This window comes from Salarias fasciatus, chromosome 22 (assembly GCF_902148845.1).
Source record: "Salarias fasciatus chromosome 22, fSalaFa1.1, whole genome shotgun sequence".
NCBI lineage: Eukaryota > Metazoa > Chordata > Actinopteri > Blenniiformes > Blenniidae > Salarias > Salarias fasciatus.
This window is the reverse complement of record NC_043765.1, coordinates 4263165-4289396: the sequence shown is the minus strand read 5'-3', so window position 1 is coordinate 4289396 and position 26232 is coordinate 4263165. Positions and strand designations below refer to the sequence as shown.

Genomic DNA, 26232 nt, shown 5'->3' with positions numbered 1-26232 from the left:
CTGAGTAAGCTGAGATTAGCTTGTGATCCTTGTAACACTCTGTTGGATAAAGAGGGTGGAATACATGGATGGTGCTTTTACAATTTTTCTGCAGGAAGAGGCAGCATAATAAACACTTCATTTCACTATCTCTACTCTGTGTGGGTCTGAATAGTTTTCTCAGAAAGAAAAACAACCAACAAAAATATGACAAACTGTGTTTTAATTATTGCATTTTATTATACATTTGCTTCATTAAAAGCCCCACCTTTGGAAAAACACTCACAAAAACGGCCTTCCATACTCATCTCACACATTCCCATCTATAACTCAAATGATAGATGACATGGCTGTATCATATTGACATCACATCTTTGCAGTTAAAATGGAAATGGATAGAAATGAGATTATAACAAGACACAAAAGCTCAAACACTCTGGAAAATGTCAAAGTGGATGTGGCATGGGTTTGTGTTCTCTTTTCGTAGAAAATGTTTAAAATGACAGTTGACATATATTGCTGTTTTTCCTTTTTTATATAATTGAATTTCCCCCTTGGGGGCAAATAAAGTATCTTGAATTGAATCTTGAATTTCCACTAAACTACGATCCAATAAGATGCCTATAAATGTAGTTATGAGGAGAGACAGAATTTCAGAGTAAAACACCCCCTACTGCTGCTTATAGAAAATGCAAATGACAGATTATCTGAACAGTTGAACCTTGCGGCTTGTGGAGTATGAAGTACGAATCCTGCCAGGGTGTAAACGTCACGCCTAATGTCTTGAATTGGAAAAATACTTATTTAATTCCAACTCTTGTCTGTAGTGCACTGCTAAAAAACTTAAAGGGAACACTTGCTCTTGATGAATGGAGTATTCTAGTGTAAAATGCTTTATCGATCATACTGTGTAATTAGCCGAGAGGATGTTGAAAGCCACAAAACATTCTCCATGGTGTCTCCAGACTCTGTCGTGTCTGCCATATGTGCTCAGTGTGAGGAGAAGGATGCCAGTGGCAAATTTCATACTTTGTGTTTTTTGGTAAATGCAAATCCCACTTGTGGATGTTTGGCCTTCATGCCACATTCAGATTATGTTTCTGACAGTTGGGGCAAACACATGCGCAGCTGTGGCTTGCTGGAGGTCATTCTGGAGGGCTTGTGCAATGATCTTCCTGTTCCTCCTTGTACAAAGAAGCAGAAGGCAATTCTGCTGCCGGGTTGCTCTTTTACAGCCACCCTCCATGTCTCCAAGCGTACTGTCCTGTCTTCCAGTTATCTCCCCCATTCACGGCAAACCTTCTGGCTAGTTATGCTACCCGAGCAACTTCTGCGAGTCAGGCGATTAAACTAGTGGCAAAAGCACAGGAAAAATGTCAAACAGTCAAAGTATCAAACGGAAATGATGTAAAGAGGGAAAAGGTCTGTGGCCACAACATGTAAAATCTCTCTGTTGTCTTGCACATTTCCTCTCATTTCCACCTGGTTTCACCATTTCCAGCGGGTGGAGTTGATCATGATTGGTATTACTGATTAACTGGAGAAGCCGACTTTCCTGGAGTTTGATTAACTTGGAGTCACACTGCTGTGTTGGTCACGTATTCCCTTTAGTCTTTGAACACTGTGTTTTTCAATTGTATGATAATTCTACAAATGTGCCGAGTGCATTACCTCAAAGATTCACATTGAGAACAGAGAACAGTGTCAAATATTTCATGCGTTTATTAGTAAGTACTTTGGCCACAAGAAGCCTTCACTCTTAATGACCACAGAAAGGAGACACTTTCAGACAGATCTGAAGCGCTATAGTTTCCAGGTTGCTGAACTCGGTGTTCGTCCAGCGGGACCAACCTGCTGGTGCACAGCGCAGAAACTCATCTTTGACTTGCGAACAGTCAGCGGACGTCACTGGAAAACTCCATTTTTCCCTTCTCCTCTGCCTCCTCTTCCCAATCACCCAATCATCGTCTCATGAAATGAAGTTGGTTTGTGGGATGATGCTCTCCACTTTGTGATCCGCAGGGTTTGCTGCCGCCTCATAGTTACAGATCGTCACTTCATGTCTGTGAGCCTAAAAACAGAAGATGGGAAAAACACTGTGGATGGCAGGATTTACAGTGTTTACAGTCTATTCATCCCCCCGGCAAGCTTTTAAATACAAGTGGAGGCAAAATCATTCATTCATTCAACTCTGACAAAAAAGTCAATCACAATCTCAATGCAAAATAAGGTATTTTACATCCAGTTGACTCAATGGTGTGATATTCCTTTAGGTTATGTGCACATTTCAAAGTATTTAGAAATTGCCGAGATCTCGTGAATGTTGCTATAAATAAAACACCACAAGAGAAAGAGAAACTAGATCTTACAGGTTACGAAAGAAACTAGAGGACTGGTGAATTCTGATCTGACAAAAATCCTACTACAATCATCTCACATGATTTGTGTTACATTCAGCTACACACGCAGCACTGTTATGATGCAGAACATATCTCCTCTGATTAAGACAAAATTCACTTTCACCGAATTATTTTTGTCACTGGAGAGGACAAATTATACGATTAAAGCCCCTTCACTAGCAGTCTAGGCAAAGCACACGGAATTCATCTATTTTAAAATCCAAGTAGCTCACAGACAACAGTGAAAGTCAGATTATTAACTGCCAAGGTCACACAAAATCTCTTCATGTGAAAAGATTTTGCTGTCCGCAGCTGTTGATCTCTAGGAAATCAAAAGAATCAAAAGCTAATTAGACGTTTTAGCTTTGAAAGGAGGAAGACATTTAGATCCTTATTAACACCAATCTGTATGGAGTTGCATGTTTGGGTTTCCGCCGGTTTCCTTTCACAGTCCAAAAGCATGTTTGTTTGTTTTTTTAGCAAAATGATTACTGTAATATTATCTGGACATGTGAATGTGAGTGGAGGATTGTCCATCTGTGTGTGTGTGTGTGTGTGTGTGTGTGTGTGTGTGTGTGAGAGAGAGAGAGAGAGATTGTCCAATTACAAAATCCCATCTAATCACACATAAAACAGAAATTAAAAAAAAAAAAATCTGTAAACTAAGACTGATTGCGACTTTCCACTCCCATTGGTGCAGTGCAGCAGGAGGGATAAAATCCTGCTGTCCTCTCACAGCAGCTCTGCTTTCATCAATAGTCCTCAGTCAGCTGGGATGGGTGAAGGTGATTAACTATGGCACTGCTTCTCAGACATTTACCATATCCTCGTGTTGAGAAAGGTGTCTTAAACCTTTAATATTCTAAAAAAAAAGTTTATTTCAGTGAGATTTCATTGATATTGGTATCTTAAATGTTTGTTTTAAAATAACAGAGGATTCAATTTGAAGCACAATGTAATAATCACATAAAATAAGGAAACAACATACATAAATTGCTTTCTCGGCTGCATTGTTTTATTTGAGACAGCTAGTCAATCTCATCTGACATGTGTAGAAGCCAGTGTTGGAAAGCAAAGGACACGCAGACAGGATTCATCTCACCGATACTGTTTCATGATAAAGGATGCAGTTACCTCTGAATACTCTCCTCTGAGACCAATGTAGTACACTCGGGTGCTTTCTGCGCCAAAGTTCTTCGATATGTGGATAGAGAGGTGATTGACGTTGGAAAAACGAGAGATCCTAAAACATGAACACAGATGAAAAGACATTTCAGATCAAAATGGCAACGAAAAATACGCAAATCAAGCAACAATACTGTCACTATGGGGTGTGTCAGAGAAAAACGTGCATTCAGCTGTGTGGATTAAAAGGAAACTGGCTTTTAGTAGTAAAAAAAACTGATGCAATACACTTTTATAGCTGAACGCAGGCATGAAAAAGAAAGGACGATCTGCTTCTTTTCCTTTAAAAGCTTCCTTGATCTGATTTCACAACACAAACGGCATCAGATCTCCATCTGGATCATGTTGGTCCTTCACAGGAGGAGATCGTGAGCATCGAAGGGAGCATGAAGCCATGTTGACATGGTCCAGCTTCAAAAAACATCAAATCTGTCTCAAATAAGGACTTTTCAAACTAACAACAAGGGTGAAAAATGAATATGTCAGGAAGGAGAGCAGACTGCTGCCTCCAGCTGAATGACGATTCTTCTTCTACTGTCAACCAGAAAGCTGCAATACCAGTGACGAATGCCAAAACCAAACAGAGCCCACTCAGGTGTCCTGCGTTAACAGACAGATCTCACAATATATTTTTAAATTAATTTATTTGAATTAAACCAGGGGGCAGCCTATTGAGATGCCCATGTTTAATGCCCATTTTCCCCACAAACAGGTGATGGAAACAACATCAATAATGACTTTTATCAGGGGTCATAATGTTATGGCTGATGGACCTCTGTGTGGTTTCTTTGTCAAACACTCACTTTGTTGGGTACTCCAGCTCTGCGGCGGGGTCTCTGTTCAGCCTGAAGGCTTGTTCAGGCTCTTTTCCCGTGTCGTCAAAAGACATCTGGGGGATGTTTTTGTAGCTGGGAAAAAAGAGCAGGAGAAATTTGCCTTCTGCAGATAGGCTGGCAATTTTTATTGCCTACTTATACAAATGCTGGATTTATAGTTTTGATCTTAAACTAAAAGCTCATGCAAACAGATTACACTCATCTTAAATTCACTTTGCAGGTGACCTAAGAATAGATAAGAATCATCCTGTTGTTGACTCTGCTTACTGCTGTCTCAGCCATGGACAGACTGGATGGAGGGGAAATGAACTTTGATAAGACGGAGTTTAAAGTGATGGTAAACTGTACCAGAGAGCATGCCGATCTACATCTTCTCTTCAACAGTGTTGACACAATCACATGCAACAACAGTGCTCTCATGTGTTTCAGATAATTTGATACGAGAGCTTAAATGCCTCCCAATATTTCAAAAGCAACTTTTAAGTTGCTTCTAAGCAACTTCTAAACCCAGGATGTCTGCTTTAAAAATGTCCAGTCATCTCTGCGTCGCCGACCAGAACGCTGCAGTGCAGCAGCTGGTTAATATCCATCTGCTCGACTTTCGACAGCTGAGACACACACAGACACACACACTCACAGTCGTATCTCAGCAGGATGAGAGTCGTCGTCTTCTCCAGAGATGATGATGCCTTTTAGCTTCACGCTGCCAGTGAAACTGAAAGAAGAAACAGCAGCTACTTTCTGGATGCTACAGTTGTGATAACGCAGTGGGGGAAAGCTTCAAGCCGCTCTCAGCCATGACGAACCAGAAAAAAAAACCATGTTGGAGCCAAAACACACGATGTGAAGGGTTTTTCAAGTCTTCAGACTGGGACCCAGCTCTCTGAAGGAACAGAGGATCTGCTCCTTTCTATGAACTGTTCAAAAGACTGGCTCATTTTCAGAGTTCAGTATTTTTAAGAAAGTCGTCAAAGTAAGTCGTATAAATTGCACTACCAACAGCTCGTTTCTGCACTGAATGCCCCTCCTGTCTCTACTGGGTTTTGATCAAGAGTCCCTCACAGTCAAGGTCAAGCCTTCAGCTGATGCACCGCAAGAAGACAAAATAAGAACAATATTAGTTATAAATAATAATACAGTAGTATGAAGGAGCAAATTGCCATGGTGGTTTTGTTACTTACGGGATGTTGAACAGTAGCTCTTCATCTGCATCGCTCTCAACAAACTACGAATGAAGAACAGACAACAGTTTATACAGTTTCCCACCCACAGCTTTCAGTTCAGAGTTGATCATACAATCATCTCATATTACCAGTATTGTTTTTTTTTTCCCCACAGTTGGCAAAAAACTCATGCTTGCCACTTCAACTTACAGTAAATTAGAGCTGCAATAATTAATCTTAATGACTTAAACAGTCAGTGGAAACAGACATAAACAAGCCTTCACAGATTAAAAGACTTCCTACACTGAATGGCAACAACAGTTGATACTTTTTGACAACTTTATGAGTCAAGCTATGGTGTTTTGTTGCATCTTCCATGTTTTATGGGGAGTTTAATTCAGTGTTTTATGTTTTCATCAGTATTTATTTGAAGTGTCTTTTAAAATATTTGTGGAGATTTCTGTTGGTCTCTGTGATCAACTGAATTGTTCCTTTAGATCGTTTGAGATGCGATATAAGGGGCCTCTGGTCTACGGGTGCCTGTTAATTAATGGAACTACCTCCACTCATTGCTTTGTTTACCTTTTCCCAACTGTTCTGCCTGCACTCCCTTTATTTCAGTTTAATACATCTGCTTTAAACAAAAGTGTTAGACAACACAGAACATTTGGAAACTGGAACACAAAACCCGTCAGTGGTCTTTTCTGTAGTAGTTCCTTATATTTAGGTGTTTTGGTCCTGTGACTGCTTCAGCCTCACAGACACGCTGTCCCACATGCTGGCCTCTGAAGCGGGGCACAGAGCTGCGAGCTGCCCGGCACAGGCGCTCCTCCCTGCGGTTACCTTGTCCCGCTCGTTCCGCCGGTCCCAGGGTTTGAACACCTGCTTCCCGTCTCCGTCTCTGCTCTCGTTCAGACACTGGAGCTTCTCCAGGTCGATCCGCTGATACAGTCCGTACTCCAGGCCCCTCTCGGCGGGTTCATGCTCCCCCTCACACCCGCAGCCGTGACTGTGTCCGTGACCGTGTCCGGACATCGTGGAGCTCAAGCCGCCGCTGCGTCCCTCCTCAGCCCGGTGAAGAAATGAAACGGACGCGAACTTAGCAGACCGCTTTTATTAACAAAATGAGCTCAGCAAGTTTCACTTACAGCGTGCGGCGTCATGACGTCAAACGCACAGAGTGATGCAGCTACTTCCTGTAAGGATTATTTCAAACTAAAGTTCTCTACTTGATTGCATTAATGTCTGCTGAGTTTGTTTGACTGACTTTAGACGAATTCTTATTTGGAGAATGGAAAAATAAACAATCATAGTTAGTGAGAAAATAATTAGATTTTTTTGTGTTGTATGTCAGAAGATATTGGAAAATATATCGGTCTTTCATTAATTTGTCTGAATGCAATGAATTGTGCGTTATTATGCTTAATAGTTCTTTTCACTAATAAAAATTACAATAGTTAAGTCGTATTTTATTCAAATTAACAAATATAAGATATGAGACATTTTATATTTCAGTGAGGCTGTTGTGAAATTTTGAATTTGATGGTAACAGCTTGTGAAAAAGCAAACACTCGAATTTAGATGAGCGACATGTTTGATGATTATGCAGGGCTACCATCATCTAATGCAGTGGTTCTCAAACTGTGGGGCGCGCCCCCCTGCGATGCCGGGGGGGGGGGGGGGGGGGCGTGTGACCGTGTGGAACATGCCTTTTTTTTTCCGCCGGACTAAAATAAAGTGTAATTGCATTCAACTCCAGTAGTTGGCAGTGGCGCTCTCGCTGTCAGAGTGCGATGCTCTACGGTGTAGGGTTTTTTTTTGCAACGAGCTGCGATGTGAAGCGCAGTAAACAAACCCTGAGACAACATGAAGACATTTTTAGCAGGGATTAAAAGAAAGGCAGAGAGAGACGAAGATAGTGAGTCAAAAGAGAATTCTGGCTGAGTGTAGAGAGGCAGGATCCACTCTTAGGGCACAGGTCTGTGGGCATTATGCTTCCTTTTGCAACATCTTACCTTTGTGAAGCCAAACCTCGCTTTGAGAAGCTGTGCACTGCAAAACGTCCTCGATTTGAATTTGTTATTATTTATTGATTTTGTTTAATTTTATTTTCCAGCAGCAAATGGTGCAATAATTCTGTCAAAAATGTTTACAGTTTAAACAAGGATAATTATTTTTTGAATTTCAGGCAAATTGATGCTCTTAAAATCTTTTTTTTTACAGAATAATAAACAATGTTAATAAAGTCACTCTTGTAAGTTGAGCTATATCTCTTTCTTTTTTGTTTTCTTTAATGTTAACAAGGATGTTATGCAGAGGTGTACCTACAACAATTTTATAAACAAATGCTCTCATTTATAGTTGGGGGGGGGGGGGGGGGGGGGGTGAATTGTTTTGCTCTTGCTAGCGGGGGCGTAACAGAAAAAGTTTGAGAGCCACTGATCTAATGTTACTAACTACTCTGTTAGAAAAGCAATATTAAGCATCTCCATTTTTATAAATTATTTTGAAGTTGCAAAATAATTACTTTTGGTAATAGAGATTGATATATAATTTCATAATAAGTTGTATATTCCCTTTTTTTAGTCCATACTTCCATTTACCAGGACACTTGACAACAATTAGCATAACATTTATAAAGGATGTTGTCTGCCCTCTTGTGGCCACAAGTGGTACCTACAATTTGACGCAAAGTTGGACACAATACATAGCGTCTATCTAAATCAACATTCAACGTTGTTTCAAAGCCATGTCGCATAAGAACAAAGAATACAGTCTGTTCTACACTGGGAAATGAATTATTAAACCTAATGTATATCAATTCATGGGGATAAAATAGACATATCAGCAGCCAAAATTAGCTCATATATTGTATTCAATGTCACTCACGTTTTATTCTTTTCTTCTCTTTATTGTCTTTTACGATCTGCAACAGTTCGAAATTGAAAACGAATGAATTTCTTGATTAATTTCACATAATTATACAAAAAAAAAAACAGTTCCGCAGGGCCTTCAGTATTCGTCTGCCACCTTGTGGCCACGAATGGTAATTACATGCAGTGACAAAGCTAGACATAATATAAAACGTTATGACTTCCGGTTTAGTCATTCAAAGTAAAACAATTCGGCCGCGTGTGCAGCATTAAAACAGAATCTGTTTACACATTGAAATGGGTTTAAATCGACAAGCGTCACGCAAAACAATCAATAAGGACAGAAACTAGACATACTAATAGCCTAAATTAGGTATTATTTAGTCGTTAATGGGACTCGTGTTTTTTTTTTCATCTGTTCAAAACAAATGTGATTAATTTCATTTACTTCATTGAAGCCAGTGTAATCAGGCCACGATGAATTATTGGTCAAAAGAGAAATTATAGGAAAAAAAATTTAATGCTTCATTATAAAAAGCCACACCTCAGTTTAGGATTACAACTTTAAGATACCACTCAAAAAATAAATAAATAAATAAATAAAATTAATTTTTGGGTCAGTTTAATGTGGTGACTGAACTAATTAAAAAAAATCAAGTGTAGTTGGCTATCTGGAAGCCTGTATTTAAACCACTTAAAACTCATCTGTTTATAATTTGATTTTGACGAACTTGATTAACTTTCGCTTATATTGATATTCAGCTCGAATAATCACAGTATTCATGAAAAATTGAGATAAACTCAAAATTCCACTTTGTTATGATACGAAATCTATACTTATGGACAGATTTTTCTGTGAAGACAGATTTTTTTTTCTTTTACCTTTTCTAATTCCATATAGTGAATACAAACACGTTTTTATTCAAATAAACATTACAGTAAACACCTATCTGGAATTGTTGCTGATCATATAACTCCCCACCAGTCAGTTATTTCCTGTAGGAAATCTACAAGTGGATTTGAAATGGTGTCCCTAAAAATGAACATTATTCTCCCCTATGTACGAAGTGCAGAAAGGACGCGGCCTCCTGTATAGGTGCATCTGGAGCAGCCATCTGATACTACAATTAAATGTCACAGAACAAAACAACACAATTTATAACAATAATTTTCAAACAAATTCTAGGTAGTCTCTCCTGAAACAGTGAGGTTAGGGGACTTTTCTTTGTATTTAAAAAGGCCAGCAATCATTGGAAAGCTTAAGAATAATAAATCACCAGGGGCGGATGGGTTCCCCGGGGAATTTTACAAATGCTTCCAAGCAGAACTCATCCCTGTCCTACACAGAGTTTTTAACCATGCTTTGAGTGCTAAAGAACCTCCAAAAACATGGGCTGAAGCTATAATTTCGGTGATCCATAAGGATGGAAAAGACCCTACACATTGTTCTTCCTACAGGCCAATAAGTTTATTGTGTAATGATGTCAAAATACTAAGTGCCATTCTGGCCAAAAGGCTACAAAGAGTTATAAATAAATTAATTAACCCCGATCAGTCAGGATTCATTCCAAAAAGGCTAGGCATTAATAATATCAGACGCACCCTAAACATAATTTCAACAGCTCGAGAGGATATCCACCCATCAATGCTTCTCAGTCTGGACGCTGAGAAGGCATTTGACCGAGTGGATTGGATGTTTCTAAAACAGGTATTGGAAAAAATGGGCTTTGACAAATGTTTTACCGATTGGTTTGATGTACTGTACTCAGAACCCACCTCTAGAGTACGTGTTAACGGTCATATGTCGGAAAAGTTTCCTTTAAAAAGAGGCACACGTCAAGGATGCTGTTTGTCACCAATTTTGTTCGCTATTAGTATAGAACCTTTAGCGGAACTAATTAGAAATGACCCATTAATATTAGGAATAACAGATAAATTCAGGACACATAAGTTATCATTGTATGCGGATGATATCATATTGTACATTAGAGATCCTCAAACCTCTATTCCCGCACTTTTAAAATGTTTAAAGGATTTTACTATTGTCTCAGGATACAAGGTAAATGAATCAAAATCTGAAGCTGTGATGATCAAGGGTAGCTGGCCCTCAGAACTATCCGAAAAAGTGAAATTTAATTGGCCCCTCAACGGCTTTCGATATCTTGGAATTTTTATCACCAAAGATGCTTCGCAACTGTACAAGTTAAATTATGAAAAACTTATTGATCAAATGCGAAAGGATTTAGAAAGATGGGAATTACTGCCACTCTCCTTTTTTGGACGGATTGAAACTGTTAGAATGAATATACTCCCCAGATTTCTTTATTTGTTTATGTCCCTTCCTATTTGGATCCCAGCAGTTAATTTCAAAAAGATAGAGAAAATGATTTCAACTTTTATTTGGCAACGAAGAAAACCGAGAGTGAAATTTGTACAGTTGACAGGAAGTAAAGCAAATGGAGGCTTAAATTTACCAAATTTAAAACTATACTACTGGGCAGCTCAATTACAAGGCGCAGTGGAGTGGGCAAAACAGAGTGAAGAAACAACATGGTTAAGTCTAGAGCAAACTTCATGCGCTGGACTCTCACTGCAAGCTCTTATATTCTATTCTAAAGAAGTATGGAATAAACACAAAATTTCGAATCCATGGATGAAGTGTACTCAAAAAGTTCTTGCAACAATTAAGAAAAAGATAAAAGCACCCCAATTAATTTCCAGAGCTACAAAAATTTGCGATATTATAGATTTTTTACCAGGCCAACTGGATTTAAGATTTCAAGGATGGAAATACAATAATCTTATCTTTATAGATGATTTATTTGAAGGGGACACTCTAAAATCATTCAACCAATTGCAGGAGAAATTTGGACTGACTTCAAGTGATTTCTATCGGTTTCTACAGTTGAGAAGCTACTTAATGTCACATAAAGAATGGTCACAACTACAAGCACAACCCACAGACCTGGAAAGGTGTTTTATCAAGGTTATGAAAGAAAGGAAAAGTGATAAGATTGTATCATATCTTTATAAGTGTTTACAATCTACTATTTCGGGGAGTGCTCTGGAGGCAAAAGAAAAGTGGGAATTAGAGATGAACGTTTTGATTGATGATCAAAATTGGGAACAAGTCTGGGAAATTGGTCACAAACTAACCAACAGTCCATCTTGGAAAGAGTTTTATTGGAAAGTGAACGTGAGATACTTTAAAACGCCTTTTTTAATTTCTAAATTTGACAAGACAAAAACAAATTTGTGCTGGAGGCAATGTGGACATATTGGGGATCATACACACATTTTTTGGGACTGTCCAAAACTGAAAACATTTTGGGAGGGAATCAGGGGGGAAATTTCAAAATTATTTCAAATTTATATCGAGTTCGACCCGCTGATCTTTGTGTTTGGAGTACTCCCTGTAAAGGTGTTAAATAAGGATGAAAACTACCTTCTAAATGTAATGGTTTTGGTGGCAAAAAAAATGATAACAGTTTTGTGGTGCAAACCATCTCCCCCTACAGTGAATCAATGGAAAGAGAGGATTACAAAGGTATATTTGATGGAAAAAATTACTGCACAGTTGAATTTGAACATTGAATTATTCAAAAAGAGATGGAATCCACTGATAAAACACTTAAATTTAGTATGAGGGTTATAAGTTCTAGTAAGGAGAATTTAGGTTGAACTGGGTATCATATGTGTATTACTTTATCAAAGTGCTATTTGTGAACACATTTTCATGACTATTTTGCCGAACTGTTCATTTTTGGTTACATTTGTTTTTATTTTACTATTTGCACTATATTGAAGCTGTTCTTGAAGCTTTTTCTTTTACACTGAAACAGAATGTGTATGAGTGAAGATTGTGAAGCTTGAAATATCAATAAACTTTGTTCCAAAAAAATAAAAAGGCCAGCAAAAATCACTGGTGACGTTTAAGCTCAAGGCAAGAAGGAAATAAAATGTTATTTGATAAGTCGTGGACACCATGACCGGAATCTCTCTCAAATGACCAAGATCCCGTTTTTTTCCTTCTTTACTTCATCTGTATCGGAGGATTTGTCGTATTTTCTGTCATGTTTGTTTTGATTTCATGTCTGTTATTTAAGTTCAAGGTTAATAAAACATTGGTTTAAAAAAGACGGCTGGTGTTTCTTTTATTGTCAAGGCGGTGACGGGAAGTACTACCCTTATGTAAATAATTGAACTTTAGTTGTATTTGTAGTTGCAGCATGTAACCGCAAGAGGGCAACATTACACATTTTTTCATGGCCGTCACATTAGACAGTATTATATTAAAGAAATCAAAGTTATCCTTCATTTTAAAAAATAACTTGTTTCACAGCATTAAAGCAATTCGTGCTAACAGAGAAGCTAATAATCATTCCAGCTGGCCAGAGGCCAAATGTTGCTGGACTCGATATTCTGCTGCAAGGTGATGCCCATTAAGAAGATATGTACCCATCACATGCATGCACTATTAAAGCTAGGGTTGGCGATTTGGATGAGATACATTTTTTTAAATACTGATTAAAATGATCTTTATGACTCGATGGGGAGCAATTAATAGCGTGTTTTTAAAGTAGAGCGGAAAATATCCCGCTGCCTACAGCAGGAGTAAAACGGGAAAAACAGCAACCAATAGTCTTGAGGGGACACCTTTTTTTAAACCAATCAAATCCCTTCGCCGTTCGACCTGCCCCCTGCGCGTACATGTCAATGGCGTGCACTGACCCTGGTTCAGTGCGCGCGTAGAAGGATGGAGCGTCGTTGCAGAATGGCGGAGACGAATGTTTGGGACTGTGTCCGCGCAGCAGCCAGATTTTGACACCGCGTTGCGCATTGCGCGCAGGTAGCGGAAGTGTACGCATGCGCCAGAGCGCCAGAGCGAACAAAACATGACGGTAAAAGTGAAAGTAGACGGAGCTCTAGCCTGATGGCTCCACTTAAAGACACGGAAAGAGTGAAAAACTCATAGAAAGATTGAGAGACTCTGTCTGGAGGGAGGAGAAGGTCCGCAGACAGAAGTGAAAGCAACTAATCGCTCCGGCGCCGCCCCCGCGATTCAGAAACAGAAAAAAAGGCTAAATAAACTTTAATACTTAATGATAATGTACTGACAGTGTATGTGCTTAATTTTCTCTAAATAATCCGTAATAAAGGAGCAGGCAAACAGTCTGTAGTTCCCGGAAAAGCTTCTCGAGGCTGCGTGGATCACCGCGCCGAGATGGGACGCGCACAGCGGAGCTCAAAATGTAGAATGGGAGAAATCGCGTCCGCATCGGTGGTGCGCGGACCTTCCAAAGCGGACGCGGAAACGCGTACATGTGAAACATGGACCAGCCTTTATACCGTTGAGTGCGCCATAACTTGGTGTAGTGCAAAGGAAGAAACGAAGCGCTGAGGACAGGTTACGCCAGGGACGCACTGGAAGCGGAGGAAGTGCCGCGCGCGCCGCGAACGTCTCCGCGTCTCCGCTCCCAACGGGAGCTCCTCCAATGGGGTGGGAGCTGGGCGGAGCTAGCTAGGCGGAGCCTTGGGGAGGTGCTGCATGCTCATGCTAGTTTTCCAAGATCGCCAACCCTGGCTTTAATAAATACGAGTCAATATTTGCATTGAATCAAACATGTTATTGCATCAATATTTCGAACTTCAACAGCCCAGGTGACGGTGTGAATAAAGACTCAGAAGTCACTCACATTGTCCATTTCTGACCAAAAATATGTTTGGTCATTTTTCTTCCATATTTTAAACGGCTCCATCTCTGCATAACACAAAAAAAAAAAGCACACTCTTTCAGGGCAAAAAGTCAATTTTAATAAAAATGACCATATAACATTTATTAAAATCTAATAAAATTACAATTTTTATTCTACTTCCATTCGGGCCCATGTTGTGGGGTTCCAAGGTCCCAGTGTTGAAAATAAATATATCTCTCATCAGGTTGAAATGAAGCTGCAGACATCCTATTGACTTCTTTCCTTATTGATCATACAGACTTCTCATCCCTCCCTCAATCCTGCCTGTCACAGTGAAGCACACAGAGAGAGAGACACATATTCAACAGCAGAAAGAAGGTGATCTGAAGCCACTGGAGGGAGGAAACGAGTCTATGATGTGTGTTTGTGTGAGCGTGTAGTTCATCGACACCATGTGAGGCTTCCACAACCACACCAGGAAAAACCATCTGTTTGTTTAAAAAAAAAAAAAGAAAGAAGAGGAGACCAGAGCTGTGTACCAGCCGGTCAGCGTGTCAGGAGGAGCACCATGCAAGACACCAACGTACGAAGAACAACGGAGGCTTTATAGCCTTTCAATGTAGTTTATCATTTGGTCATAAAAGAAAGGAGCAAATGACGAAAATCTCTGCCTTTTCAATCAAAGGACGAGTTTGAAATTTCGGAAAATTCTTATTTACTCTCTAGCAGAAAAACAAACGAGTCGATCGGTAAAACTCTTCAAGCTCCATCGAGCAGGAAAAAGGACTGAAAACAAAAAGAAACAAGTGATCGGACTCAGTTCAGAGAGCTCGGAGCTGCTGAAGTCTTCCTGCCGATAACTCCACAGCTCACAGTCTCACACGGTAAAATGTACAGGAAACAAAGTGTAAAAACAGAAGATCAGTATTGTTGTCACTTCACATGAGAAAGTGACCATAGCCGGCACCTTTAAAAAAAAGGATATTCTTTTTTTTTTCTTCTTTTTTTTTCCACTCAATCTTCACGCCTGTCTCTTCGAGGTCAGGTGTAACATTTCTGCATTTCTACTTTTAAAACTCAGTTGCAATCATTTCCCATCAAAGACATAAAAAAAAAAAAAAACAAACAAACTGGAAATCATCTAAATTGAGTGCGATCGTATTTCACTTTATGTTGTGGCTGTCACCGCTCAGGGCTACAATTAAATAATAAAGAATAAATATCAATCTAAGAAATGGTATTACTCTCCCGGCTGTGAAGCGTGCTTCTGTCGGTGTTCTGTTCGCCCATTTCCAGTTTTTACTTTAGTCTACGTTTGTGAGTTGCTGGAGAAATACAGCGAGAAATGAACCCTGTGACACTGAACATTGACTTGACGTCATTAAACAAGTCTGCTGAAAAAGCAAGGAGACGTAACAGAATTCATGGTCGTCCATTTTCTAAAGGCGGACGTGACAGGAGTCGACACTTCGTGATTTAAAAAAGCAACCGTTATTTTCACTGAATCGTGTGAATTCGTCTGGCATGTTGGGTAGGTAGGGTGTGTGTGTGTGTGTGTGTGTGTAGGTTTTGAGGACCTCCAGTAAAATGCTGCTAAAATTAAATTATAAACACAGTTGGAATTCAATAAAATACATTCAGTCTCTTTCACACTATCGACGGGAGAATCTATTCTTGAATGCTTTGATAGTTTTGGCCATCATCGGGGCGATTTCTGCAAAACAGAGAACACACCACATTAAAAAAACAAACAAACAAAAAAAAAACTGACATTTTCAGGTCTGACTAAAACATCAAATGTTTTTAAAGTAAGGTCAGTTTGAGGCAACTCAAAGTGCTGCAGAAGAACTTGTAAATGTGTAAAGAATAAAACTAAAGGATTGTTCACCCTTATTTTAGCATATCTGGTAACTTCCACATCAACACAACAGGACAGAACTTAGTTCAAAACATTTTACAAGCAATCAGTGAATTCCACTTTCACCCCCCCCCCCCAAGAAAAACGTAGAAAAAATTATAGGATTTTTTTTTTTTTTTTTTTTTTTTTGCATTTTCAATTTTGCATTAGCGGTATTTTCTTGAGTGTCCTATCTTGGATTAAAGTTACATTTCAGCTGATTAACAAGAAAGGTAAAGTCAGAGTAGGAGTAACGTGTTTACTGCAAAATAATCAGTCAAATGAGGCGAAGCAACAGCGATGCTGCTATTTTAAAACAAAGAACATTTATATTTTCAGCAAAAGCAGAATATTCACTGGAATATACTCAACATTATCAAAACATAGAAAACTTTAAGAAAATTGAATCAACTTACTTTTGACCTGTGGCTTATCGCGGGCAGCGTGTCCTCCTCCGCTGCCGCCGCCGCCGCCGCCGCCTGGTGCTGAGGAACGGGATGAGCTGGGAGACGGGCTCTCCTGGGATGAGGAAAGGCGGCTGGATTCACCAGAATAATCTGGAGCTGGCCTCATTCTGCAGGACACCAGAGGAGGAGACGGAGGCTAAATGAGCCGTGATCAGCATCTCAAGGTTCCACGTCTCTCCTGAGATCTGGGTGATTCATGTTTTTTTTTTTTTTTTAATTTCATTTGAAAGTCAATAAAATGCTGCTAAAGTATTGAGAACACATTTCTTCAGCTTGCTGACAGAAGAAGCAGAGCACAGCCACATCCTGTGGATTTCCTCACTTGATGGGCGCGGCAGCAGCGATGGAGGAGGCCGACGAGCCGCTGGTGGTGCCAAACTTCTCCTGCCGGCGCCGGACGTCACGCGGCGGCTTGGCAACAGAGTTCACGTACGCCATCTTCACCTGCCGTCCTGTGGGAGGAAACACACTCATTCAAACGCTGGATATGGACTTTCGGCTTCTGACTGACTGTCTCCATTCAGAATCCGGAATCCTTCCTTCTTAATTAAAGGTCATTTAAAAAGTGAAGTCCCTATACCTAATTTAACAGTTTACATGATGTGTGTCAAATATTTTTTTTTTAAATTACAAGATTATCATCAGAAGATCTTCCATTTCCATAAAATAGAAGCGGAACTGAAAATCAATCAAATCTGAAACACCTCTATACTTCCAAGGGTTTTACTGGAAATGTGGAAATACATGAACTCAAGCTTCACTGGACTTCACAGGATTTTGAAAGACGGGATGTTTTGAGTAGAAACTAGATAAAAACACAGAGGAGTTGTTGATTTGTGCAGAGAGGTGCAGTGGAAGCAGCGCTTGCCTTTGGGCTTGTTGGCGTGCGCAGACGAGATGTGGGACGTGAGCATCCTCAGCCGCTCCTCGCGCTCGTCGTGCAGCCGCAGATACAGCTCCCTCCAGGACTCGTACTCCTGAGGAGTCTCCCGCTTGAAGTCACGCTTGCAGTGACGCATCCAGAGCTCGTCCGAATCCTCAGTGAAACACTGGCAGAGGGAGAGGAGCAGACCTGTCAGGACGGACAGCTGGCGGGCTCAGAGCGGCCTTGACTGTGGGCAGGCGGGGATGTTCAGTTCAGCTGTGTGTTGTGAAGCGGAGACAGAGGGCGAGCTGGGTCGCCGTACCCTCTGTGGACACGTACTTAAGATGATTATGAGTTTGTGCACGCTTTAATGAATTGATTATTAATATTATTATTTATATTTTTAATAAATGCGCAGTGAATTCCATGAGAAGCACGTCAGACAGTAACAGGCCCGCCGTCAGTCTCCCGGCGACTCTGTTTCCTGAAGTCGCTACAGTTTATTTTTCCTAAATAAACGCTCTTCAGTGCGGTCCTATCACAAACATTTTGTCAACTTAGTTTCATCCAGCAGTTTGTAAACAGATTTATTGATGACAGCGATGCTAAATAGCCAGTTTAACTATATTCTGACAAGAACTATTACTGTCAACATGTGTAACCAGCCTAGAGTGATATGCTTTCCTTTCAATCCAGCCAATGAGCAAACATTTAAAATCAGGATGTAGAACACAAAGTCCAAACTCCAGAGCACTTCAGCTCAGCCTGTAGTCTGTCACCACCTCTGCTATCATTCCAAAGCCCTGAGCTCGTCCCGGTGGAGGCGTCTTGTGGTCGGAACGCAGCTAACAAGTCACCTGGTTGCTCTGCTCGATGCGGTACAGCTGCTCTGGGGTGCATCGCTCCAGGACCGGCTCCAGGATGTCGAAGGGGACCCCTCCCACCTCCGCGATGGCTGAAACACAACATGCACCGCAGTGTTTGTGCAGGTTCACTTTGGGAAGAAAATGCAGACGAGTAGATTGGGCGTTCTCAAAACTGCAGGCATTACGGCTGGCCTTATTGAGTCTGGGGACCGGATGCAGTGCAGGTTTGAGATAGTATTTTGATGTGCACTAAAGAAGACGCCTAGACCTGGAAAAGCTCAGGCAGCTTCAAAGCGGCTCCAGTTGCTCTACTGTATGGTGTGATAGCGTAAAAGCAAACACTCTGAAATAACAGCAGTCAGAGACACAAAAGCATGTTATGGAAACAAGATGAGAGCTCTGGCGCCACCTGCAGAAAGGTTCTAGAACTGCATTCAACAGTCAGGCGACAGTCAGACATAAAAACAGCATGAAGCAGCTCCACTCACAGTTGATGTTGTTCTGCAGCACGCGGATACACTGCTCGTACAGGGTCATCATCCTGGGCAGGTAGGACGTCTTGGAGCCTGAGTAAACCACCATCTTGGAGTTGAATCGCTTCCCTGTAAATCCGGCGCTGTCCTCGTCGTTGTACGCAGGAACTGAATGTGAAAAAAAAACAAAACAACATCAGGTTATATTGAGCTCTGCTCTGTTCTGGCATCATTCACCGTGACACGGCGTGCGGTGCTCTGACGCGAGGCCTGACCTTTGCGTCTCTGAGGGGAGAGCGGCGTGACATCAATTGAGGGCAGAGGTCTGTAGTTGGGTTGAATTGCCGGCAAAGGGATTTCAGGGAGAGTCGGAACAGCTTCAACAACCTGCACGACACAAAAAAAAACACTTCAAAAAAACCCTGAAACAACCTAAAGCAAAAATATAGTAGTTTGATTCAGACAGAAGGAAAGTGAAAATGTGATTCTTTTTATAATCTAAACACTGAAAGTTCACACGACAGCAGTAAATTATTTTTTTATTAACAGAGAAATTAAAATGACTTCCAATAAAACCAATAGAGAGCTGCAACCTCAAACAAATTACAAAGTGAAAAAGAATTTTGGATCTTTAAGTCAAGATCGTTTTGGCTACAAAGTATTTTTGAACCTGATCACTCAAGGTGTTAAATATCTCACAAAACTAAGCTTTGGATGGCTTAGATTGATTGATTGACTGATTGAATGCAGGGCTCCAGATGAAAAAGCGTTTTTAACGTCTCACCCTGCGGCGTTTCTCTGATGTTGCCCCAGCTGCTGATGAACTGGAGCCTGAGTGTGACCTCTTGTTGCTCTGCGCACCGTTCGCCTTGCTGGCTTTGCTCGTCTTGGAGGAAGAGGAGGAGGAGGAGACGGGCGGAGATGTGCGGCTGCGATGGGAAGATGATGTGGAGGAGGAAGACTGAGAGGGGCGACTGTGCGATGAAGATGACGACGACGGCGGGGGAGGCTGTGATGGTTTCTTCTTCTTCTTGACAGGCGTTGGGGCGTCGTACGTGAGGAAGGACTCAAAAGACATGGTGGGCGTCTCAAAATCGTCTTCCTCCTCCTTTGATGGGGAGTCCTTCGGCGCTCGTTTTAACCCTGATGGCACAAGATGGAGAAAATGGTTGAACTGTGGGGAAATACTTGGCCGGCTCTGATCTTTTCACAGACTGCTCCGCTACTTGGCTTCTGCTTTTTGTGAGGACAAATTCAAATCTCATTCAACATGGGGACCACAGCGGCTTTCAACTGGCCATGCGAGTAGAGCAGCTCAGGAAGAATCCTGTCCTGGCAGGTTGATTAAAAGAAAAAAGAAAGAAAAAAAAACCTTTGAAACTGATTAAACCTGGAAGAAAGTACAGGTATGTCTGGCAGCAGCTGAGCTGTGATGAAAGACTTGGAAAAGCGACACACACTCAGGAACGGGGACCAGGACACAGGTTTGTTCAGCTGGGAACTTGGGTAAAGGTGTCAAAATGCAGGTCAAACTCACCATCATCGCCTCCTTTCTTCTTCTCCTCCCTCCTGCTGTCCTGCAAGGTCGATTTCTTGCTGTGTTTGGCAGATTTATGGACTGGACTCTGCTGCCTCTCCCGCTTCTTCCCCTCGCCTCCTCCTCGATCGGCACTCGTCTGTGCGTGACGTTGTCGCCGTTCCTCATCTTTGTCCCTGCTGTGGTGATGATTCCTACCGGGGTCCTTGTTTGGTTTGGCATGGCGTACCTCTTTGCGAGGAGGAGGAGGGGAGGGAGGTGGAGGGCTGGGCTCGGGCTCGGGCTCGGGTTCAGGCTCAGGCTCAGGGCTCTCGTACTCATCTGAGTGGTATCCGGCTCGCTGCGGGGGGCTGTACTGGTTGTGTCGAGGTGGTGAGGGTGAGTAATTGGTGTGGTAACCTCTCTCCTCTTCTTCTTCTTCCTCCTCCTCCTCCTCTTCTTGTTCTACTTCCTCCTCCTCCTCCTCCTCCGCCACATAAGAGCGCTCTTCTTCTGGTGAGGGCTCTCGGGGATGCCTGTGCCCATCGCCTCGAGAATGTGCATACGAACGAGAGGCCTCTTTGGTGTGGGTGTTAGACCTGGGAAGAAAAAAAACTAATGGCTTAATATATCTATTAGACCTTAAATCTGCATGTCAAGGTCTTGATCAGTGGATGAAGCGTGCTGCGTTCACTGACACCGCCAATCATCATGACTACTTACTGCACCAAACACTGAAAAAAAGGCACTGAAAACATGAGAGCCCTGACAGAGATATCAGAAACGGAAGTGTTATGTTAATGAATTTCCCATTGAAAGGTTGAAATCCTCAACTCAGGAACAGATTTTAAATCATATTGAACATTGAGAGATGAAACATAGGAAGGAACCGACTCTCATTCATTTCATTTGCATGTTGAGACACGGGGAATGCAGAAAGTACCTGTCGGCAGATTGAGGAACCAGTTTCTTCCATTTGGCCACAAGGCTTTTTGCAACTTCTCCGGCTGCTTCATGTCTCCGAAAAGAGTTCACAGTTTTTCCCACCCCAGTTTCCTACAGGTGAGATAAGAAGAATAAAATGAGACTGGAATTAACTTGACACTATCCTCAAACACGTGGGAGACATCAAACTTTCAAAACAAAACAGAAACAAAATCTACTGTGAACAGAAGCAGCATGATCACAGCATGATACAAACACTCTAAACCTGTACAGCGTGATAACACAAATCAAAAAACAACAACAACAACAACCACGTCATCTGGGTTTGTGACTGCTCTGTGTTTCAGTCTTCTAGACTTGGTCCCCTGTCAAATGAGCGAGAGGCCTTATAACTGCCTCATGCGTGTTTCTAGCAGCTTGTTTTGTTGTAATCTGTCCATAACAGAGAAGTAGATAATATCTCCAATCTGAAATACGACTGGATTTCTAAACAGCTAATCAAAATGACATTCCAGATCTGGAACCAGTTGGAAAAACAGACTTATCTGCACTATAAATCCAGTGAAGCTATCAAACGTGCGAACAGGCTGATAAACAGTACAAACTGCACGAGGAGTGTGTGACATTCAATCTGCACGTGCTCACTTTACAGCTGCTGTCGTATCTTTGGCAGCTTCAGCTGAGAAATCTGATTGGTCACAGGCATGTTGAGTCTGTGCTGACTGAGCCAAGCACATATTCCTCAAGAAATACTCCTACGTCTTCCACTACCCAGTAAGTGTGTGTTCAATCCTCCTGGCCCATCAGTTCAATATCACAATGAGCCTTTGCAGCTTCACGGATTTCACTTTGGAAGTCCTCTTTTCTTATAAGGAGGATATTTGTGTTTTACAAGTTGTGATGAACACATTCTTACCACCAGTATGTCCACAGTCATAGGAAATTCCCCCAGTCTTCTGAGAGTTTTCAGTAGCTAGAAACACAAAAAGAAATTATTCAAGAAAAGAATACACATCAAATACAGTGCTCAGGATTTATATTCTTCAAGAATTTTTGACAGTTTGATTAATTAGAAAATATCCTTTTGTCATTTCCATTTACCTTATTCCTTTTTTCATTGGTTGATTGCAGCTCAGCTGTTTTTCAAATATCTATGGAAATACACACCTAATTTCTTAACTCTTATTTTTGTCAGATTTGTTTTAATTTGTTGGATATAGCACTGCTGTATGACCAACATGTCCTTTTTAAACATGTTATATAAATGAAGTGATTTCTTCCATCCACTCTTTTACCATACTACTTCAGTGAACTTAGGATCGTAGGGTTAGGGTTAGCATCGAGGTAACCGTTGCTGACTATGGATGAAACAGTTAAACACCTTGGACAGGTCAAGAGTTCTTCACATAACAAAAACCTGTGTGTCTGGCTGTGTGAGGAAAGTGGAGCAGCTGGAAATAAATCCATGCACACACAGCTGGACACGGCCATGTGTCTTGAGACATTTTGCCCCTTGGTTTATATCATGGTACCAGTGGCTTCATCAGTTCAGGATGAACTGAGCGATTTCTTTTTCGATGCATCCTATCTCGACAAATGAGAATATGCACAGAAAACAAACAAACTCCAAACAGTAAGGCCTCAAGCCTGGAGTTGAGTCTGGGACATTCTCAACACCGTGCAGCCTAATACACTCACTTGAAATTATTTGTGTTTTGTACTGCAAAATCTTTACCAAAACATAAGTGCCACAACGGAAGAGAAGAAATAAGGGAATGTGAAGAAATAAGAGTGGTGTATATTCAATGCAGCTGCAAGAAGCAACCACTCTTGCTTCAAGGTGAGAACGAAGTGATTCAGTTTGTGGCTCAGAACCTTTTTGGGCTGAGTCCCATATTTATTCTACCCTATGTACTGTATATGCGAACATATGTTTCATTCTGGGTAGCTGACTTTCATCCTTCCATCCAATCACTGTTAATTAGTGATCTAAATTGCCCGTCAGTGTCTTAAATGGTCTATTATTGTGTGTTTGCCCTGTGATGGGTTGGTGTTCTGTTCAGTTTGCACTTTGTGACGCAAAGGAAAGAAAACCTGTGCAAAGTGTAGAGAAAAGATTAAAGATGGATGGACGCACAAAAATAGGATACACCCTACACAACTGTGCTCACTTGACAAGGTATTAAAACGATTCTTTACCCAACATTACAAGATATGCTGTACTCAAGGCCCATAAAATGAAACATTTAAGTTGAGAGAATTTTATTCACTGTTATTCTTTCTATATGCAATGAGGTCTTGTGATTCTTGTTTTGGGAAAACTTCAATTAATATTGAAGAAACATAAAACCTACTTATTTGAGTTTGAAAAAACTAAACAAATAAACAACAACAAAAATCATATCATACAAAGCAATTTGAGGGTCCTAAAACCAGAAGAGTAATTCATATACATCCATCTCTTCCCCTTCCTCACTTTCAATGAAATAGCTAAATAACCACATCCAAGCTTTGTACCCAACAAAAATATTTCTAACATTTTTCTCCTGTTTAATGGCATGGAATAAAATACAGTACCTTTTGGATGTTTTCCTATTTTACAACAAATCTCCCCAGATCTCAATTTTCTGAAAACTTTTTAAAAAATCATGACTCAGACTTTCCCAGTATTCTGAAGTTTTAGTGGCTCTTTCCTGTCTTCATTTTAGTTCAAACTGGATTCACTGTTCTCACTGTTGGTTGATACACAACAACATGAAAACAATCAGCATGAATCACACAGGCCGAATAAATCTGAGGCAGAGCGTGGCAGATTTGTAGTAAATATATTAAGATCTCTCTCTCTCTCTCACACACACACACACACACACACACACACACACACACACACACACACACACACACACACACACACACACACACACACACACACACAGCTTTGTTACACCTCAGCAGTAAACAAAGGGGACCCCAGAGGTGGCTATTTCTCACGTTAACGTGGTTGAACGTGTGTTTTCGCAGCAGACCCGGGTGTTCGCACCGGAGAAGCCGCGGTTCCGCTCAGATGACGAGCCTCGGCGGAACACCAGCGGCCTGCTGTCGCTCATCTGTCAGGACTTTCGTTGGTTAGCTGAACGGCTAACGGCTACTACAGCTCCGACTTCTGGGACATAAAATGTTGCGTTTGTGGGGTTTTTTTCAATTAATGATGGGATGTCTATAACCAGTTCTGAAAACGACCCGACAGGTGACAGCTGAATCCAAAGCGAGGGTTTAAACAGACACGTTATAACAAGTTAAAATCCTTTAATTATACTGACGTCTCCTATGACGGGTTCAAGAACTGTCGGACATTTTTTTTCCACTGCAAGACGAGCTCCGAGTCCCAATTTCAATTTGCCTCGACATAAATGCTCCCAAAATTCTTTCAACGAAATGCCCCCCCCCCCCCCCCCATACCTCATTAATTATTTTTCTTCTTAAGATCCATTTAACTTTTTTCCAGCAAACCAGATTGTACTTTTTTTTTGTCATTTTAGATTTAAAAATCAAACTATAACTTGCAGGTTACTGTTACATGTTACATCAGTTACTGTCTTGTTAAAAAAAAAAAAAATCATCATATTCTTTAAACCTCTGAAAATTAGGGTTTTTTTTTTTAGTCTTGACAGCATGTTAATATTTTCTAACCTGGGCCTTAAATCTGCAGCTCAACTCCAGATGTGAAGGATCCAATTTCTTGTTTACTTATTTAGCAGCTTCCAGCTACATTCATATGAATGTTTCTGGTTTCCTTTCTGCAGTAAAAAGAACGTCCTCTGAATACAGCCTAGGAAACATCCTTCATCTACTTAAATTTTAGGAAATTATTTTCGACATTTTCACCATCATTTTATTTTGTTGAACTACTCAGGGGAAATAGATGATTTGCACTACAGTTATTGTTTGCATCTTTTATTATAATGCAGGTAACACGTAGGTACTGCCACAAATTTTGTTTCTTTTGCACTGATAAAACACGGAGAGCAAATGAACGCTCCTTTAAAAGACCGAACCCGACTAATGTCCCTGAACGCAGCATTTAAAAACCATTGCGACTTTCAGAGAGCCGCCGTGTCCACGTCTTCACGACAGACATCTGCTTTAGCGACACTCTGGGGCATGATCACTGCTAAATCAACAAATCGTGCTATATAATCCTGCTCAGTTTTTACCTTTCGGGGCTCCGGATTCTCCCGGAGCCGGGAATGAAGTCTCTGTGCTGTTTCCAGCAGTTCGTCCGCCATATTTACTGCTGGCTACCCTGTCGCCCGGAACTGATTTCCCCGCAGAGCGAACAGAGGAGAGAAGTTCCGCTTCATCTGCGAGGGGGGGGGGGGGGGGGTCAAAAAATAAAATGAAATCCAAAATAAACAAAGAACTCCAGATGGTTATTCATCAGGTTAAATATCAAACAATACCCAGCAACAAGACAGGACATGCCTTCATTCCAATCTGAAAGTGTTTTTTTTTTCATCAGAAACATAGAATAGAATAGAATAGAATAGAATAGAATAGAATAGAATAGAATACATTTTTTTTTAATCCCAGAGGAAAATTCTTTGCTCCACACAGATTAAATAGAAGTTAAAATATCAAGGCAGAATACAAAGTAAATCAGTAATAATAAACATCAACATATACATGGCAAAGTGGTGACTGGTATAAGCATAAAACAATAACACAGAAAAAGAAAAACACAGCAAGCACTATCTATAGGAAGATGGTATCAGGAGAGTTTTAGAGTCTGATAGCCACAAGAAGGAAATATAAGAGTCGATTTGGGAATCATGGACGGGGTGAGGTCATTGTTAGGGACGGACTTCCAGGACATTCTGGACTGGCTCCTCTTCGCTGAGACCACCTGTACAGAGCCCATCTCCGACCCGATGGTCATAGAGTTGGAGATGGACTCTATAGGATTCTCTTGGCTTTCTTCTGATGAGTTTCTCTAGTGTTTTGTTGTAGGCCACCCTCAGGCTCATAATTGCATTTTATTTATCGCTGAAGAAAGTCACACAATTGTTAAAGTG

At 41.0% G+C, this 26232-nt stretch overlaps 2 protein-coding genes and 1 long non-coding RNA gene across 3 annotated transcripts; 1 reads left to right on the top strand and 2 right to left on the bottom strand.

Annotated features, from left to right (window-relative positions):
• Nucleotides 1–204: 204 nt before the first annotated feature.
• pithd1 (PITH (C-terminal proteasome-interacting domain of thioredoxin-like) domain containing 1) lies at nucleotides 205–6746 on the bottom strand. Its single transcript, XM_030120959.1, has 7 exons — nucleotides 6711–6746; nucleotides 6406–6627; nucleotides 5581–5624; nucleotides 5037–5114; nucleotides 4367–4471; nucleotides 3513–3621; nucleotides 205–2050 (listed from the first exon to the last, which is right to left on the bottom strand). The coding sequence occupies exons 1-7, from the start codon at nucleotides 6723–6725 to the stop codon at nucleotides 1949–1951; spliced, it is 675 nt and encodes a 224-aa protein (XP_029976819.1). The 5' UTR covers nucleotides 6726–6746; the 3' UTR covers nucleotides 205–1948.
• Nucleotides 2805–18298, top strand: LOC115409691 (uncharacterized). The gene is made up of 3 exons (XR_003934011.1): nucleotides 2805–2815; nucleotides 11627–11631; nucleotides 18206–18298. It is a non-coding gene; the product is annotated as an uncharacterized LOC115409691 (long non-coding RNA).
• eloa (elongin A) lies at nucleotides 14238–25471 on the bottom strand. Its single transcript, XM_030120957.1, has 12 exons — nucleotides 25375–25471; nucleotides 22077–22133; nucleotides 21159–21271; nucleotides 20237–20814; nucleotides 19484–19842; nucleotides 18975–19086; nucleotides 18715–18867; nucleotides 18218–18315; nucleotides 17364–17544; nucleotides 16818–16947; nucleotides 16445–16602; nucleotides 14238–15845 (listed from the first exon to the last, which is right to left on the bottom strand). Exons 1-12 carry the CDS (start codon nucleotides 25444–25446, stop codon nucleotides 15784–15786), a joined length of 2073 nt encoding a protein of 690 aa, XP_029976817.1. The 5' UTR covers nucleotides 25447–25471; the 3' UTR covers nucleotides 14238–15783.
• Nucleotides 25472–26232: the final 761 nt, after the last annotated feature.

Coding starts and splice junctions, on each gene's coding strand:
- pithd1 (XM_030120959.1), bottom strand. Junction 5,115..5,580: donor GAGCTACTGTTCAACATCCC/GTAAGTAACAAA, acceptor TTCTTCTTTCAG/TTTCACTGGCAGCGTGAAGC. Junction 4,472..5,036: donor CATCCTGCTGAGATACGACT/GTGAGTGTGTGT, acceptor CTTTTTTCCCAG/CTACAAAAACATCCCCCAGA.
- eloa (XM_030120957.1), bottom strand. CDS start 25,446: ATGGCGGACGAACTGCTGGAAACAGCACAGAGACTTCATTCCCGGCTC. Junction 22,134..25,374: donor AGAATCCGGAGCCCCGAAAG/GTAAAAACTGAG, acceptor TTGTGTTTCTAG/CTACTGAAAACTCTCAGAAG. Junction 19,843..20,236: donor GAAGAAAGGAGGCGATGATG/GTGAGTTTGACC, acceptor TTGTGCCATCAG/GGTTAAAACGAGCGCCGAAG.